General features: G+C 40.9%; 1 protein-coding gene across 1 annotated transcript in view; it reads right to left on the bottom strand.

Moving 5' to 3' along the window:
* LOC120020682 (adenylate cyclase type 1-like) overlaps nucleotides 1–19,940 on the bottom strand; it is a 72,925-nt gene that overhangs the window by 32,873 nt on the left and 20,112 nt on the right. The window contains exons 5-7 of the mRNA XM_038964385.1: nucleotides 8,409–8,536; nucleotides 4,054–4,212; nucleotides 3,747–3,888 (exon numbers count right to left, since the gene is read on the bottom strand). Of these exons, the coding sequence (XP_038820313.1) occupies nucleotides 3,747–3,888; nucleotides 4,054–4,212; nucleotides 8,409–8,536 (429 nt within the window). The remainder of the gene's footprint in view (nucleotides 1–3,746; nucleotides 3,889–4,053; nucleotides 4,213–8,408; nucleotides 8,537–19,940) is intronic.

Here is a 19,940-nt window from a genome sequence, read left to right as displayed (position 1 = left end):
GATCGTAGAATATGCATATAATTTACAGATTAGGATAGAAAACACTCCAAAGTTTCCAAAACTGTCAAAATATTGTCTGTGAGTATAACAAAACTGATTCTGCAGGCGAAAACCTGAGAAAATCTAACCCGGAAGTGATTTTTTTTTTTATCTGTGTTTCCTGGCCCGTCTTTCTTCCATTTAAAGGGGTATCAACCAGATTCCTTTTCCAATGGCTTCCTCAGGCTGTGATCAGGCTTTAGACATAGTTTCAGGCTTTTATTTTGAAAAATGAGCGAGATTTTTCAAAAGTAGTCAGGTGTCCTGTGAATAGTTCCTGCGCGCGAGTGGGGTAGCTCTCCATTTTCCTTTTCTCTCTTATTGAATAGGTTACGGTCCTGTTGAAATATTATCGATTATGTTTGTTAAAAACAACCTGAGGATTGATTATAAAAAACATTTGACATGTTTCTACGACCATTACGGATACTTTTTGGAATTTTCGTCGAACGGAACGAGGCTTTGGTTTTCTGAACATAACGCGCAACCCAAATGGCGTTTTTTTGTTATAAAAGGAATATTTATCGAACAAAAAGAACATTTGTTGTGTAACTGGGAGTCTCGTGAGTGCAAACATCCGAAGATTATCAAAGGTAAGCGATTAATTTTATTGCTTTTCTGACTTTCGTGACCAAGCTAACCAAGCTAATATAAGGCTAACTGTTCTAGCATTGATTGATACACTCACAAAAGCTTAGATTGCTTTTGTTGCAAAGCATATTTTCAAAATCTGACACGATAGGTGGATTAACCTGTTGGGGATGAGGGCGCTGTTTAGGCTATTTATGCTAATTGGGTACTTTTTTTAAACGGCTTCCCACAAAATCCTTGATCGTACAATATGCATATTATTATTATTATTGGATAGAAAACAGTCTATAGTTTCTATAGGAGTTGAAATTTTGTCTCTAAGTGGAACAGAGCCCATTCTACAGCAATTTCCCTGACATGGATTCAGATTTCAGAAATGTTGGCCACTGTTCTGAAGTCAGTTAAAAGGGCACTGATTTTGCTATGACTATACGGACACTTCTTACGTCTTCCCCTGGATGCCTTTACGTGATGACGATTCCAATGGGGTCGATTGCGCGTTCACAGGCCCTACAAATGAAAAAACCCTGAAGCTAGTCATTCTTTTGGAGCTGCGTCATGCGCCTAGAGGACACCGGCCCGCACCTTTTCCAAGCATTAGTGAAGGGGGTAATATTACTCGGGTCATGTTTCTACTCGTTATGGGAGTTAAAAACATCATAAGGTAGTTAATTTAAAGCGTTTTATAGCAATTTATATCCGTTTAGTGCGATTTTGGGACATTTATTTTTGCAACGATGTGAATAGTTGGGCACGCTTTTCAGTTCATCCCGAACGCAGTTGGCATTTCCACATGGCAAGAGGACAGCTTTCCACCAAAAGACGATTTCTCCCAAGAAAGGATCCTTTGCCCAAGATACTGATGGAAGAACAGCTCAAGGTAGGACATTTTTATTATGATAAATCGTGTTTCTGTCGAAACATTTTAGTGGCTTAGGACGCCATGTTTTTTGACGTAGCTTCGCTTGGCGCAAACTGTATTGAAAAGTAAGGATAAATTAAAAAATGTAATAACGCAATTGTATTAAGAATTAAATTGTCTATCAATCCCTGTCCACCCTATATTTTTTAGTCACGTTTATGAGTATTTATGTATAAGAGTAGATCACTGTCTAAGTGGCGCAAGGACATTTTCTGACCAGCTGAGCTACATTTCACATTGTCTAACCATGATTTTGGTGGCTAAATATAAACATTTGCGATCAAACTGTATATGCATGTTGTAATGTGATGTTACAGGAGTGTCATCGGAAGAATTCTGAGAAGGTTAGTGAAAAAATTAATATCTTTTGGCGATGTTGACTTTTATCGCTCACTTTGGCTAGAATCAATGCTGGGCTGCTATGTGGTATGTGCTATGCTAATATAACGATTTATTGTGTTTTCGCTGTAAGACACTTAGAAAATCTGAAATATTGTCTGTATTCACAGGATCTGTGTCTTTCGATTCGTGTATGCTGTGTATTTTTACGAAATGTTTGATGATTAGTAAGTAGGTAAACACGTTGCTCTAAGTAGTTTTTCTATTCCATTTGTGACGGTGGGTGCAATTGTAACCTATGCCATCTACCTGAAATATGCACTTTTTTCTAACAAAACCTATCCCATACCATAAATATGTTATCAGACTGTCATCTAATGAGTTTTTTTGTTGGTTAGGGGCTATAAATATCTTAGTTTAGCCGAATTGGTGATGGCTACTGGTGTTGGTGGACAAATAAAAGATGGTGGATTATGCTAATGTGTTTTTAGGTAATAGATGTACATCTTTACATATTGTGTCTTCCCTGTAAAACATTTTAAAAATCGGACATGTTGACTGGATTCACAAGATCTGTGTCTTTCATTAGCTGTATTGGACTTTAATGTGTGAAAGTTAAATATTTTAAAAAAATATTTTTTTTGAATTTCGCGGCACTGGTTTTTCAGTGGGGGGGGGGGGAGTGCCGCTAGCGGCACACTCATCCTAGACAGGTTAACAACAAGCTAAGCTGTGTTTTGGTATATTTCACTTGTGATTGCATGATTATAAATATTTTTAGTAATATTTATGAATCTGATATGTTTGGGAATTTTCTTCTGCCTTTCAGCACCGGAACGAGGCTGTAGTTTTCTGAACATAACACGCAACCCAAATGGCATTTTTTTGTTATAAAAGTAATATTTATCGAACAAAAATAACATTTATTGTGTAACTGGGAGTCTCGTGAGTGCAAACATCCGAAGATTATCAAAGGTAAGCGATTAATTTTATTGCTTTTCTGACTTTCGTGACCATGCTAATTTGGGGCTAGCTGTTCTAGCATTGATTGATACACTCACAAAAGCTTGGATTTCTTTCTCTGTAAAGCATATTTACAAAATCTGACACAATAGGTGGATTAACAACAAGCTAAGCTGTGTTTTGATATATTTCACTTGTGATTGCATGATTATAAATATTTTTAGTAATATTTTGCGCCCTGCAATTCAGCGGTTGTTTAGGAAAATGATCCCGTAAAAGGGTTCCATAGCGCAGAGAAGTTAAGTAGTATAATTCATTCATCTTTCAAACCCTGGCAGTCATTCTGAATTGTCGGTGAATATAACTTCCAATTGTTGGATATCCCCACTCAGGCTGGATTCTAATAGGAATTAGAAATCATTGGTCAGCAGTTTTCAAAACCAAACGAATGCTAGTCACCAGCGAAAACAAAACGAAGGCTGGTCACCAGCCAAAACACAACGAAGGCTGGTCACCAGCCAAAACACAACGAAGGCTGGTCACCAGCCAAAACACAACGAAGGCTGGTCACCAGCCAAAACACAACGAAGGCTAGTCACCAGCAAAAACACAACGAAGGCTGGTCACCAGCAAAAACACAACGAAGGCTGGTCACCAGCAAAAACACAATGAAGGCTGGTCACCAGCAAAAACACCTCGAAGGTCATCATGTCTATGCTTTCAGCAGGATACACATACTGTATATACTGTACACACATGCAAAAACTCTTGATCATTCTCTCTAATGCAGAAGATTTCCCATATTTTACACACACATGCAGGCACACACACACACACAAACATACATGCTTGCACACAAGTGCACACACATACACAAACACGCAGCCCTGACCTTCCGTCGGTGAGATGGTACAATGAAGAAGGTCTCGATCTGGTGTTTGAGGAGGAAGGCGTTTCTCTCGTGGCCGTTGCCAGGTTCTACCTCATAGTCTCCATTCAGGGAGTCCAGGGTCGCCTTGGTGATGTGGACCTTCCTGGTGGAGAAGGAGAAACACAGAGTCAGCATCATGTGGTGCTGCCTACCGCCGTTGTGCCTTCAAGCAAGGTACTTAACCAATAATTGCTCTAGAGGCTGTGTTGTGTGTCAGGATGGGTACTGTGAAAGCAAATGGCATGGCATGGCGATAACTCGTACTAACCCAGGCAGTCCCCCTGCCTCCATCACGTTGGCCAGTGTGACGTCGTTGGACCACACGTCATACTGCCACTTCCTCAGTCCCAGGACCCCACACAGCACCCGGCCCGTGTGGAGACCCACACGCATGTTCAGATTCACCTCTGTGGCCTCCGCTACTGATCTGCAGGAGCATGAGAAGGGTAATTACAATATTATATCATTGACACTACGCGTGTGATTGTGGGGCAGAGTTTGTGTGTGTGTGTGTGTGTGTGTGTGTGTGTGTGTGTGTGTGTGTGTGTGTGTGTGTGTGTGTGTGTGTGTGTGTGTGTGTGTGTGTGTGTGTGTGTGTGTGTGTGTGTGTGTGTGTGTGTGCCCAGTGCCCAGTGCCCAGTGCCCAGTGCCCAGTGCCCAGTGCCCAGTGCCCAGTGCCCAGTGCCAAGTCCCTGTATGCATGTGTGTGTGACTGTGTGTATATGTGTTTATGTGTGTGTGCATACTAGGGTTGCAAAACCACTGTTAATTTACAACAAAAGTTATCTGAATTTCCTACTGCAATCTATGGTAACTTTGGTAGTTTATACTTTAATAACTTCTTAAAAAATGTATTCATATACAGCTTTCATTTGTTGTATCTATGTCCATATTGTCCATTACATTCTAGTGGATAGACCATATATATGGTTTAAGTGAAAATAGTCTATATAATGAAAAAAGCATCTCACCAAATATGGCATTATTTAACTTCCAACAATTTACTTTTTCACAACTGCCACCAGTTTGGTGCCAAAACACTTACAACAAAGACAATTTGACACAGTAAAATAAATAAAAAGAAGAAGATATTTCATGCTTAAACCCTCATATTAAAGCAAACAATAATGGATAATAATGGAGATAATAATTGAGATGTAACCACTCTCAAATTCATAGACAAAGCTATGATGCAAGGACTGGCCATCCAGATATCGAAATGATGATTTGAACTATGTTTTGAGGCTACCATGCCTTGCAAGAACTTGACTTATTCCACATTTTGTTGTGTTACAGCGTGAATTCAAAATTGATTAAATATATATTTTTCTAACCCTCCTACACACAATACCCCATAATGACAAATTTAACTAATGTTTTTAGAAAATGTTGCTAATTTATTGAAAATGAAATACAGAAATATCTCATTTACATGAGTATTGACACCCCTGATTCAACACTTTGTAGAAGCAACTTTGGCGCCGATTACAGCTGTGAGTCTTTCTGGGTAAGTCTTTAAGAGCTTTGCACATCTGGATTGTACAATATTTGCCTATTCATCTTTTTAAAATTGATCATTCCTAGACAGTCATTTTCAATTCTTGCCATAGATTTTAAAGCCGATTTAAGTCAAAACTGTAACTAGGCCACTCAGGAACATTCAATGTCGTCTTGGTAAGCAACTCCAGGTGTCGATTTGGCCTTGTGTTATAGGTTATTGTCCTGCTGAAAGGTGAATTTGTCTCCCAGTGTCTGGTGGAAAGAAGACTGAAGCAGGTTTTCCTCTAGGATTTTGAATGTGCTTATAACTGTATTCTGTTTCTTTTTATCCTAAAAAAAACGACCTAGTACTTGCCACTTACAAGCATAACCATAACATGATGCAGCCAGCACCATGCTTAAAAATATGAAGAGCGGTACTCAGTGATGTGTTGTGTTAGATTTGCCCAAAACGTACCTCTTTGTATCAGGACATAATGTTTATTTCTTTGCCACATTTCTTGCAGTATTACTTAAGTGCCTTTTTGCAAACAGGTTGCATGTTTTGGAATATTTTTATTCTGTACAGGCTTCCTTCTTTTCACTCTGTCATTTAGGTTAGTATTGTGGAGTAACTACAATGTTGTTGATCCATCCTCAGTTGTCTCCTATCACAGCCATTAAACTCTACAACTATTTTAAAATCACCATTGGCTTAATGGTGAAATCCCTGAGCAGTTTCCTGCTCAGTTTACACAGCTACCAATCGATGCCCTTCTTTGCAAGGTATTGAAGAAACTCCCTGGTCTTTGTGGTTGAATCTGTGCTTGAAATTCATTACTCGATTGAGAGACCTTACAGATAATTGTATGTGTGGGGTACACCCATGGGGTAGTCATTAAAAAAATCATGTTAACCACTATTATTGAACACGGAATGAGTCCATGCACTTATAATGGGATTTGTTCAGCACATTTGTACTCCTGAACTTATTTAGGCTTGCCATAACAAAGGCGTTGAATATTTATTGATTCAAGACATTTCATCTTTCCAATATTTTCTGCAAACAGAATTCCTCTTTGACATGATGTGGTATTGTGTGTAGATCAGTGACACAAAATCTAAATTCAGGCTGTAACACAACAAAATGTGGAAAAAGTCAAGGGGTGTGACTACTTTCTGAAGGCACTGTACTATATATTGTTTGTTTACATTTACCTTGTTCACAAGCATTGAGGTAAAAAAGCTTACATTTTGGGTTCTGAAGCATTTATAAATTATATTCTTCATGAACCGATAGGTACATATCATTAATTTATAAGTCCAAAAATGTATGTAGCAACTGAAGATTGTCCCTTTAAACACTAATGGTATTTACTAAATTGATGGTTTATATTTAGTATAATGCTTTACAGATTTGTCATTCTATATATATATATATATTTTTTTTTTATAATCTTATTTGATTATGTTATATATGTTACATGTGATAAGGCCACACAGAGGGCCAGAGATAATTACAGGCACCTGTGATAATCTGAAGTACCCAGAAAAGGCCACTAGATGTGATAAAATTCCATAAAATCCTTGAAAGTTACCAAAATTCTGTCAGTTCAGTGGTAAACTTTGAAAGTTACCAGTAATATACCCTCCATTTGCAACCTTAGTGTGTCCACTCTAGCATTACTGTATACAAATCATTTCTTGCCTCCACACATTTTATTCTGCCATGATAAACGTAATAATACAGATAGGACAGGCAGCACTGAGTTCTAACCTCCCTCCCAGCCTCCCATCCTCTCCCTCTCTGTCTGGAAGAAAAAGTGCACCTGTTCTGGAGAGATAAGCCAGAAGGAAAAAATGGTAGCTACTTCAGATTCGAAATAGTTTTTTCTCTACTCCTGTCTGTTAGGAAAGTAAAGTTAAAGAGAATGTGAGAGTACAGACAGAGGAAAATTCAACCCGTAACGAGAGAGAAAAGTGAGGTTTAAGAGCATTATCTAGAGTCTAGACACTCAATAAACAGGGCAAAATGCTACACTTGTCACCAATATGAATATGAATGAAAATGAATATGAATCTACCGCTAACATAAGAAGGTGTTTTTATTGTGCATTGTAGCCCTATATCTGTCATTCTTAAAACCATATGTATATGGGTGCCTGTATGTACAACCCCTATATGGCAAATGTAGCTAAATAACACCAAGGCAACGGCCATGCATTTATCACAGAACGGGATAAGGCTCATTGAAGTGTTGAGCTCCTTTCTCCAAATTGTGCAGGACATGCAAAGGAGTCAAACACTTTCAAGCTTCATGAGGAAGCATCCAAATGCATTTCCACTCCCTCTCCCTCAAATGACATTTCACCCCTCTCAACCCCATCTATCTGCGGTGTTGTCATGTATACATAGAATCCTTCAGCCTGGACTTGTACCACAGTGGTTTAGAAGAATTGAGAATATCAATATCCCCAGTCATCAGTCTCACTCTTATCCCTGGTCAAACCAAATGATTCAACATAATGGCTGAAAGCTAGGCAGCAGGCTCATTCCTGCTGCCTAGCTAAACTCACTGTTTATTATCTGTGCATAGTCACTTTACCCCTACCTACATGTAAAAATGACTTCGACTAACCTGTACCCCCGCACATTGATTCGGTACCCCCTGTATATACTGTAGCCTCATTGCTGTTCTTTTATTGTGTTATTTATTTATTTTGAATGATTTTTTACTTTAGTTTATTTAGTAAATATTTTCTGAACTCTATTTTCTTAAACCTGTATTGTTGGTTAAGGGCTTGTAAGCATTTCACGGTAAGGTCTACACCTGTTGTATTCTGCGCATGTGACAAATCAAATTTGATTTGATACAGAGATAAAAGGATATGTGATATGGTGTCCATCACAAATCAACAGGCGCCAACACTGGCCCTAACATCACGATGATTCATGTGGTTTATCAGGCAACCAGTACCATATACAAGTGACGTGTTTACCATGTGTGACCTACACAAACTGGAACATAACACCACATCAGTCCGGGACCTGGCCCAGAACAGGACGGCGTGGAGAGACAAATGTCCAAGGAGCTAGCAAAGATTAGTGAGAGAGTGAGTGTCCACCATAAACATATAGACTCACGTGATGGTGTCAATCATGTCCAGGCCCATCTCCACACAGCAGTGGGCATGGTCAGTCTTGGGCTGGGTCAGACCTGACACACAGTAGTAACAGTCTCCCAGGATCTTTATACGCCTACAATGGTTCTCCTGTCAATCAGAGAGGGGGGGGGGGGGGGTGGGGGGGGGTGGAAGGAGAGAGAGAGAGAGAGAAAGAGAGAGAGAGAGAGAGTGTGAAAGACAGGGAGGGAGAGAAAGTGAAAGACAGGGAGGGAGAGAGAGAGAGAGAGAGAGAGAGAGAGAGAGAGAGAGAGAGAGAGAGAGAGAGAGAGAGAGAGAGAGAGAGAGAGAGAGAGAGAGAGAGAGAGAGAGAGAGAGAGAGTGTGAAAGACAGGGAGGGAGAGAAAGTGAAAGACAGGGAGGGAGAGAGAGAGAGAGAGAGAGAGAGAGAGAGAGAGAGAGAGAGAGAGAGAGAGAGAGAGAGAGAGAGAGAGAGAGAGAGAGAGAGAGAGAGAGAGAGAGAGAGAGAGAGAGAGAAAGAGAGAGAGAGAGAGAGTGTGAAAGACAGGGAGGGAGAGAAAGTGAAAGACAGGGAGGGAGAGAGAGAGAGAGAGAGAGAGAGAGAGAAAGGGAGAGAGAGGAGAGAGAAAGGGAGAGAGGAGAGAGAGCTTTCTGATATTCAGAGCAATATTGAGACAGATAGACTGACACAGACAGTGTGGGGGAACTAGACACAAAGTGCATTTAATTTCTAAACGGTAAAACAGATATGTATGAAAACACCCTCAAATAAAAAGGTGACATTCTGTACTGTGACCTCGTATAAAACATTCAATCTCAAATCCCAAATGCTGAAGTATAGAGCCAAATAAAAAAGCTTTAGCTTGACTGTCCAAATAAATACGTAGGGGAGTGTATATACACATAAATATCACATACACTTTCCAATATTCAGAGCAGTATGTCAGACCTACGATGTTAGATTGCAGCGAGGGATTGCTGACAAGATTGCCTTGTGCTTTCTACCTCATATTCAAACCCTCTCTATCCAATATCCATTCGCCTAAACCATTCAGGGCACATATTGTAACATCAAGAAACTCCGCCCATCTGAATTAGGTCTTGTGCATTCATACATGCAGTAATGTGCAAATTCTCTATAACATACAGTATGTAACAGTTTTCCTTCCATCCCTCTCCTTGCCCCAACCTGGGCTTGAACCAGGGACCCTCTGAACACCTCAGCAACTGCCTCCCACGACGCAGCGTTGCCTATCGCTCCACTAAAGTCACGACCCTTGCAAAGCAAGGGACACAACTACTTCAAGCTCCCAGAACGAGTGACGTCACCGGTTGAACCGCTACTAGCACGCACCGCTGACTAGCTAGCCATTTCACACCAGTTACACATATCCTGTAGGCTACTATAGGCTACAGCTGTACACACTAATGTGAACTTTGCAAGATGTACTGTACAGTACAAATCCAACTTAAAAAAGGAAATGTGTCTGAGTGCAGAAGCATAACGGCCCCTACTCCATCATATCATCGGATCAGTGTTGTAGAAGTGTGTAGATGTGTGGCCCGGGGTGGTATAGCCGTCTAAGCAGCTTCCTGTGGAGCATGTGTACCACTGCCAGCCGAGGTCCAAATCCAGCCCACTGCTCTTTCAGCACTCTCTCTCCATCAAATAAGCATACAAAACACAACAACAATAAATAAGTGTGAACGTCCATGAAGTGAGTAACGCTGCCTGGCGTGATGTGAAGCTCTGCTCTGGGATGAAAGGAGCTGTGGAATTGTAACCCATCGTTAGGGATCTGTGAGCCACAGAGTTCACAGTGAGCTATGGGTTGGTGGGCTGAGCTGCTAGGGGGTGATAACATCACCCGGGTCCCATTGTTACTTCATGGAAGAGATGTGATCGTGGGCTGAGCAGAGCATGTGAACTGAAAGACTCATAGCTTCGCGGTGTGCGTAATAGATGCTCTATTTTAACGTGCAAGTCCATTGGTGTTGAGAGAGAGCTTGTTAGCATCATAAAATACAGTTTCCTTCACATTATTTTACATACAGGCTACACTCGCTTTGTTATTGCTCAATAGTACTGAGGGCATATTTCTTTCAAGTCAGATATATATTTATTAAAAGATATTGTCTTAAATTAAAAATATATATTATAATAATTTTAAAGGAAATGATGTCTTTTGATATGAGCTTAAATGCCATGGTGAATGATAACAATAATAAGGGGACAACTCTGATTCGTCTTACACTGTTAAAATGAACTGCTTTGTAACACCAAAAATAGTGGCAACTGAGCATCCACCAACGCGAAGGAGTCGAAACCTTAACTTTTCTGGAGTATTAAAACACATCATCCTGAGATGTTTTGAAACATTATATGGTGTGTGGTAACACCACTTAAAACCTCTACAGGATCGGTGGGTCCCCCGCGGGACGTAGGCTAATGTGATTAGCATGAGGTTGTAAGTAACAACAACATTTCCCAGGACATAGACATATCTGATATTGGCAGAAAGCTTAAATTCTTGTTAATCTAACTGCACTGTCCAATTTACAGTAGCTATTACAGTGAAATAATACTATGCTATTGTTTGAGGAGAGTGCACAGTTATGAACTTGAAAATGTATTAATAAACCAATTAAGCACATTTAGGCAGTCTTGACACAACATTTTGAACAGAAATGCAATGGTTCATTGGATCAGTCTAAAACTTTGCACATGCACTGCTGCCATCTAGTGGCCAAAATCTAAATTGCGCCTGGGCTGGAATAATATATTATGGCATTTTTCTTGCATTTCAAAGATGATGGTACAAAAAAAATACAAAGTAGTGTTATTTAACATTTCCACAAACGTCAAAGTGTTTCCTTTCAAATGGTATCAACAATATACATACCCAAATCTAACTGCCTGTAGCAAGGATATGTCATTTTAGGCGAAAATTGAAAAAAAGGGCCGGACCATTAAGAGGTTTAAATAAAGTGTTGTTCCACACCTTGCCAGGGACTGGGAACAGTACCGGAAATGGTTGAAAACACTATTTTGGTGTTTCGAGTTCTGTTTAATGCAGAATTAGATACCTTCTTCTACGGTGTCGTTTCCTCTCTCTATAGCTCCTAAACACTATTATGCTGTTTCAAATCCGATCTAGTGGAGAATTAGGTCACTTGTTCTGGTGTATTTTCATGTTTAACATTGTGTACAGTGCATCCGGAAAGTATTCAGAACCCTTTTTCCACATTTTGTTACATTACAACCTTATTCTAAAATGGATTAAATTATTTCATTTCCTCATCTATCTACAAACTATACCCCATAATGACAAAGAAAAAAATGGTTTTAAGGAAAAAAATACCTTATTTACATAAGTATTCAGGCCCTTTGCTATGAGACTCGAAATTGAGCTCAGTTGCATCCTGTTTCCATTGATCATCCTTGAGATGTTTCTACAATGTGACTGGAGTCCACCTGTGGTAAATTCAACTGATTGGATATGATTTGGAAAGGCACACATCTGTCTATATAAGGTCCCACAGTTGGCAGTGCATGTCAGAGCAAAAACCAAGCCATGAGGTCGAAGGAATTGTCTGTAGAGTTCCGAGACAGGATTGTGTCGAGGAACAGATCTGGGGAAGGGCACCAAAACATTTCTGCAGCATTGAATGCCCCAAGAACACACTGGCCTCCATCATTCTTAAATGGAAAAAGTTTGAAATCTCCAAGACTCTTCCTAGAGCTGGCCGCCCAGCCAAACTGAGCAATCGGGGGCGAAGGGCTTTGGTCAGGGAGGTGACCAAGAACCAGATGGTCACTATTGCAGAGCTCCAGAGTTCCTCTGTGGAGATGGGAGAAACTCTTTGAGAAACCCTGGGAGATGTATGTCTATCTCAGGTCTCTGCTCCCCACACTCTCCCCTTACTGGGTCTCCTGATTGAGGACACTCTCTCACTTCTCTTTTTTTCCTGATGTGTCTTTTACAAAGCATCTATTTAATGAGGTTGATGGGGACAGATATTTTTGGAGCACCGCAAAAGCTCCAGAGTTCCTCTGTGGAGATGGGAGAACCTTCCAGTAGGCCAACCAACTCTGCAGCACTCCACCAATCAGGCCTTTATGGTAGCCACTCCTCAGTAAAAGGCACATGACAGCCCGCTTGGAGTTTGCCTGAAAGCACCTAAAAACTCTCAGACCATGAGAAACAAGATTCTCAGGTCTGATGAAACCAAGATTGAACTATTTGGCCTCAATGCGAAGCGTCATGTCTGGAGGAAACCTGGCACCATCCCTACTGTGAAGCATGGTGGTGGCAGCATCATACTGTGGGGATGTTTTTCAGCAGTTGGAACTGGGAGACTAGTCAGGATCGAGGGAAAGATTAACAGAGCAAAGTACAGAGAGATCCTTGATGAAAACCTGCTCCAGAGTGCTCAGGACCTCAGACTGGGGCGAAGTTTCACCTTCCAACAGGACAACGACCTTAAGCACACAGCCAAGACAACGCAGGAGTGGCTTCGGGACAAGTTTCCTTGAGCGGCCCAGCCAAAGCCCGGACTTGAACCTGATAGAATATCTCTGGAGAGACCTGAAAATAGCTGTGCAGTGACGCTCCCCATCCAACCTGACAGAGCTTGAGAGGATCTGCAGAGAAGAATGGGAGAAACTTCCCAAATACAGGTGTGCCAATCTTGTAGCGTCATACCCAAGAAGATGCAAGGCTGTAATCGCTGCCAAAGGTGATTCAACAAAGTATTGAGGAAAGGGTCTGAATACTTATGGAAATACAAGTTTTTTAAATTTTAAAAAATTTGCAAAAAAATCGTAAAACCTGTTTTGCATTGTCATTATGTGGTATTGTGTGTAGATTGATGAGAAAAAACAAACAATTGAATCAATTTTAGAATAAGGCTGTAACGTAACAAAATGTGGAGAAAGTGAAGGCGTCTGAATACTTTCCGAATGCACTGTATATGATAACTTTCCAGTTTAACCCATTTTTGGCAGGCATTGTTGAGCACAGTGCTCAATCTACCAGCGGTAACTAGAGGCTATATAGCAAGCACTGCAGGATACTTAAGTTTAAAAAATAATTGAAATGACTTGCAATCATTTTTTGTAAATATACAGTACCAGTCAAAAGTTCGGACACACCTACTCATTCCAGGGTTTTTCTTTATTTTTACTATTTTCCACATTGTAAAATAATAGTGAAGACATCAAACCTACAGTTGAAGTCGGAAATTTACAAACACTTAGGTTGGAGTCATTAATACTTGTTTTTCAACCACTCCACAACTTTCTTCTCCACAACAAACTATAGCTTTGGCAAGTCGGTTAGGACATCTACTTTGTGCATGATACAAGTAATTTTTCCAACAATTGTTTTCAGACAGATTATTTCACTGTATCACAATTCCAGTGGGTCAGAAGTTTACATACACTAAGTTGACTGTGCCTTTAAACAGCTTGGAAAATTCCAGAAAATTATGTCATGGCTTTAGAGGCTTCTGATAGGCTAATTGACATAATTTGAGTCAATTGGAGGTGAACCTGTGGATGTATTTCAAGGCCTACCTTCAAACTCAGTGCCTCTCTGATTGATATCATGGGGGAAAAGAAATCAGCCAAGACCTCAAAAAAAATGATTTAGACCTCCACAAGTCTGGCTCATCCTTGGGAGCAATTTCCAAACGCCTGAAGGTACCACGTTCATCTGTACAAACAATAGTACGCAAGTATAAACACCATGGGACCACGCAGCCGTCATAGCGCTCAGGAAGGAGACGCATTCTGTCTCCTAGAGATGAACGGACTTTGGTGCAAAAAATGTGAATCAATCCCAGAACAATGGCAAAGGACCTTGTGAAGATGCTGGAGGAAACGGGTACAAAAGTATCTATATCCACAGTAAAACGAGTCCTATATCGACACAACCTGAAAGGCCGCTCAGCAAGGAAGAAGCCACTGCTCCAAAACCACTATAAAAAAAGCCAGACTACGGATTGCAACTGCACATAGGGACTAAGATCGTACTTTTTGGAGAAATGTCCTCTGGTCTGATGAAACAAAAATAGAACTATTTGGCCATAATGACCATTATTATGTTTGGAGGAAAAAGGGGGAGGCTTGCAAGCCGAAGAACACCATCCTAACCGTGAAGAACAGGGGTGGCAGCATCATGTTGTGGGGGTGCTTTGTTGCAGGAGGGACTGGTGCACTTCACAAAATAGATGGCATCATGTGGATGGAAAATTATGTGGATATATTGAAGCAACACCAAGACATCAGTCAGGAAGTTAAAGCTTGGTCGCAAATGGGTCTTCCAAATGGACAAGCATACTTCTAAAGTTGTGGCAAAGTGGCTTAAGGACAACAAAGTCAAGGTATTGGAGTGGCCATCACAAAGCCCTGACCTCAATCCTATAGAAAATGTGTGGGCAGAACTGAAAAAGCATGTGCGAGCAAGGAGGCCTACAAACCTGACTCAGTTACACCAGCTCTGTCAGAAGGAATGGGCCAAAATTCACCCAACTTTTTGTGGGAAGCTTGTGGAAGGCTACCCAAAATGTTTGACCCAAGTTAAACAATTTAAAGGCAATGCTACCAAATACTAATTGAGTGTATGTAAACTTCTGACCCACTGGGAATGTGATGAAAGAAATAAAAGCTGAAATAAATCATTCTCTCTACTATTATTCTGACATTTCACATTCTTCAAATAAAGTGGTGATCCTAACTTACCTAATACAGGGAATTTTACATTTTAAATGTCAGGAATTGTGAAAAACTGAGTTTAAATGTATTTGGCTAAGGTGTATGTAAACTTCCGACTTCAACTGTATGAAATAACACATATGGAATCATGTAGTAAGCAAAAAAGTCCCGCTGTAACGGGTGTCCTCCTCCTCTTCAGACGAAGAGGAGGAGTAGGGATTTGACCAAAACGCAGCGTTGTGATACGACATGAATATTTATTAAACAAGACGAAAACTAAACATACTTGAGAATATACAAAATAATAAACGAAGTCAAACAGACCCGAACAAACGAACTTACATAACACGAAGAACGCATGAACTGGTACAGACGACACAAACGAACGAACAAACGAAACAGTCCCGTGTGGTGCACAGACACAGACACGGAAGACAATCACCCACAAACAAACAGTGTGAACAGCCAACCTATATATGGTTCTCAATCAGAGGAAACGTCAAACACCTGTCCCTGATTGAGAACCATATAAGGCTAATTACAAGTGACCTAAACATAGAAACACAAAACATAGAATGCCCACCCCAACTCACGCCCTGACCAACTAAACACATACAAAAATAACAGAAAACAGGTCAGGAACGTGACACCCGCTTCCACCTGTCCCACTTTCACTCTTTTTCTGTCTCCTCCTGTTTCTAATCTGTCTAAAAAAAAAACATTAAAAAAAAGGTGGAATTCCAGAAAAGATATTCTCCATAGGCCCTAATCATCCACCATCATTTCGGCTATAAACCATTTCTATTTCTTAACAATTTGATGAGATCACCGCAACATTTTTTTTATTAATAAATACAATGCCAGGAAAATCTATGACCTAGCTATGTAAACACAAGCCAATGAGATAGGTGACACCTAATTTCTAATAAGACAGTAGTGTTGATTGAACAATCGAACCACATATAGAACAAATAAAAACTCACTCAAACTTACATCATCAACCCTCCAAAGCCCAAAGGTAATCTCGGCTAACTACTCAGACACAGTCAGGTAGAATGAACACCGTAAATCAAATAATAAAGAGTGGAACACATAATGAAAGTTCTGAAACTTCAGAGGAGAGCTAGAGTATTGGGTTCTGTTTGAGTTCTCTAGCTATTTCACTAGTTCTTTATAGCTGTGTGAATGCACAAATAACAGAAGTTATACATTTTCATCAGGACTTGGGAGACTCCCCTTCACTTCCTTTGTTCCTTCGGGCTCCTACTCACACAGCCATTTCAAATAGACAGCTTAAGCAATTACACTGTGCCAAAGGAGCAAGCCACAGAGTTAAGCCACCTGCGTGAAGAACGTAGGCTACGTGCCAGCTATTCACTAACAGGTAACCCTCTGTCTACGTTCCAAATGGCACCCCGTTCCCTTCATAGTGCATAACATAGAGAATAGGCAGCCATTTGGGATTTAGCTTTAAAAAGAAAATAAATAATTAGTTTTCTTTAAGTGTAACACTCCAAGGTGCTACTCTGTCTGCTAGCACTGGTTTAACTGGGGGAAGACATCGTCTTACTGTACAACAGGAGAGGTACTGTACTACTATACCAAGCCACCTACAAGGACAAATCCATTAATATGATCCCTGAGTGTTCAAACTACTGGAAAGACAGAGATCACATATAGCTCCAAAAATGAACACCCTCTGTTAAAAGGAGAGGCGCAACTAGGCTCCCTGCTAGTGAGTATTTATGAATGTACTCCACTATATAAACACCTAAACTCTATCTTTTTAATATAAACAAATGTGAGCAAGCAGGGATGAAACTAGGGTGAAACCAGGGTGAAACATCCATGGTGTGGGTTAAGACAGTGAGGCTATAACAGATGGTGGGTTGTACACTAGAGTCTGGCTATAGTGAGGCTATAATAAGTAGATAGAGTCTGGAGTTGTGGATACGTGAGGGAGAGGAAAGCCCTGGTGCTTAGAAAGCCTCCTCTCCTCTCAGTCCTCTCTCTGTGCTGTGCTGCGTCTCTTCTCCTGTCCCTGTGTTAGTTCATCTGATCTGCCCAGTGAGCTAGGGCTTAGGAGGCTGATTCAGACCCAAGCCATGCAGGATTACCCTGGCCCTGTCACGTTACCATACCACCCATGCGCAAACTGTATGGCCATGATATGAGAGAGAGAGAGAGAGAGAGAGAGAGAGAGAGAGAGAGAGAGAGAGAGAGAGAGAGAGAGAGAGAGAGAGAGAGAGAGAGAGAGAGAGAGAGAGAGAGAGAGAGAGAGAGAGAGAGAGAGAGAGAGAGAGAGAGAGAGAGAGAGAGAGAGAGAGAGAGAGAGAGATTATATATTAAGCAAAACAGACAGCACCATTTTCTTGTTTTTTAAATTTACGGATAGCCAGGGGCACACTTCAACACTCAGACATCATTTACAAATGATGCATGTGTGTTTAGTGAGTCTGCCAGATCAGAAGCAGTAGGGATGACGAGGTATGTTCTCTTGATAAGTGCATGAATTGGACCATTTTCCTGTTCTGCTAAGCATTCAACATGTAACTAGTACTTTTGGGTGTCAGGGAAAGTACATTATTTTGTTTAGGAATGTAGTGAAGTAAAAGTAAAAGTTGTCAAAAATATAAATAGTAAAGTAAAGTACAAATACCCCCAAAAAACTACTTAAGTAGTGCTTTAAAGTATTTTTACTTAAGTACTTTACACCACTGCCTAAACGTTGTGTGTTCCGTCCGTCGTCAAGGTGACTGGGTGTAGTAGAGAATGTCATCCAGACAAGACGGCCTGACCATGGCTCTAGCACATCAATATTGTGTTATGTTAAGGTCTGTCATTGTATCAAATCAAAACAAATTGTATTTGTCACATGCTTTGTAAACAATGGATATAGACTAAAAGTGAAACGTTTCGTTACAGGCCCTTTCCAGCAATTCAGAGGGAAAAAAAGATAAATAATTGAAGAATTGAAAAATAGTAACACAAGCAATAAATACACAATGAGTAACAATAACGTGGCTATATACACGGGGTACCAGTACTGTGTTGATGTGCAGGGGTTTGAGGTAATTGAGGTAGATAGTTGTAATAGTTGTGCGCGGCCACGCAGTCTTGGGAGAACAGGAATTACAAGACGGGACTAAGCACGCACCTCTGAGGGCCCAGCGTGGTGGATATGTTGCTGCCGACCCTCACCACATGGGGTGGCCTATCAGGAAGTGCAGGATCCAGTTGCAGAGGGGGGTGTTTAATCCCAGGGTCCTTAGTTTAGTGATGAGCTTTGAGGACACTACGGTGATGAACGCTGAGCTGTAATCAATAAACAGCATTCTAATGTAGGTGTTCCTTTTGTCCAGGTGGGAAAGGGCAGTGTGGAGAGCAATAGAGCTTGCATCCTCTGTTGATCTGTTGGGGTGGTATGCGAATAGGAGTGGGGTCCAGGGTGTCTGGGATGATGGTGTTGATGTGAGCCATGACCAGCCTTTCAAAGCATTTCATGGCTACAGATGTGAGTGCTACGTGGCGATATTCATTTAGACAGGTTGCCTTGGCATTCTTGGGCACAGGGACTATGGTATCAACTAAAAGGCGTATGACGTATGCGTCAGTCCCTTCCCAAAAGACGTTATGAGACATGGGATTTCTGTGCTCAGCTGTGTCCATTGGCTTCTCTGACACTCATTTACACAATGATGATGATCTGTGTGTTTGTGTGTGTGTGTGTGTGTGTGTGTGTGTGTGTGTGTGTGTGTGTGTGTGTGTGTGTGTGTGTGTGTGTGTGTGTGTGTGGTGCGTGCGTGCGTGCGTGCGTGCGTGCGTGCGTGCGTGCGTGCGTGCGTGCGTGCGTGCGTGCGTGCTGGAGCCAAAACGGAGCTCTGACTTGTTGAAATAATCAAACAGGACATAAGAAGAAATATCAAAGAGTCCGATTACAAATGGAAGCCCACAAATAAGTACAGGGAACAGAGGGATAGGAACATGAAATATAACAGGGGCATGAAATATACAGTTCAGGGAAGCAGGCTGCTGTGTGTCAATTAAACAGACCAGAAACAAGGAGCTGGTCTAAGAGCTGAGATGCAAAGTGGCATTGAGAGGAGATTGGAAGAGAGAAAGAAGAGAGAGGGGGATAAGAAAGCTCTGTGTAAACTCTACCATGGAAACTGAAAAATCACACATGCACATGCACACACCCAGAGACAGAGTCATTAAAAGTTATTGCATAATAATGCTGTATAAATCAGCAGAGTATCTCTCTCTGCACAGAGACTATTGATTCCGGTGCTTGGTAGACAGAGAGAAACCGAGAGAAACATTGTTTAAACAGTTCTAGAGGAAGAGAGGGATGAGTGGAATGTGTTTCTTCATCACATACTAATTGTCTTAGGGCCAGAAGTTTTTCCTGTAACCACGTGACTGATTAGGAAAAGGCCCTAGTTATGGGCTATGATAGGGCCTGGAGTTTTTCCTGATCAGGTCACATGATTAAGGAAAAACAAAAGGCCCTATGGGTTACGAATGTGTTATGAAGTCCTCATTTAGGTTAGATGCCCTTTAAAGGTGCACTATGCAGAAAACGCTCCACCATTTCCTGGTTGCTAAAATTGTAATAGTTTGCCTAATTTCAGTTTATGTGACAAAACAAGCAAGTATAGTTTAGAGAATCATTGTACCATCTAAAAAAATATGTTGTATTTTCAGCTGTTTGAAGCTGGTGTACAAAACCGAACGTAAAAGACTCAAAAACAAAACTTAAGAACGGGAAGCATAGAAATAGGGCACATAGAACAGATCTACCACTTCTTAGAC

The sequence above is a fragment of the Salvelinus namaycush genome, chromosome 25 (assembly GCF_016432855.1).
Source record: "Salvelinus namaycush isolate Seneca chromosome 25, SaNama_1.0, whole genome shotgun sequence".
In the NCBI taxonomy this organism is placed as follows: Eukaryota; Metazoa; Chordata; class Actinopteri; order Salmoniformes; family Salmonidae; genus Salvelinus; species Salvelinus namaycush.
This window is presented reverse-complemented; position numbering and strand designations above follow the sequence as displayed.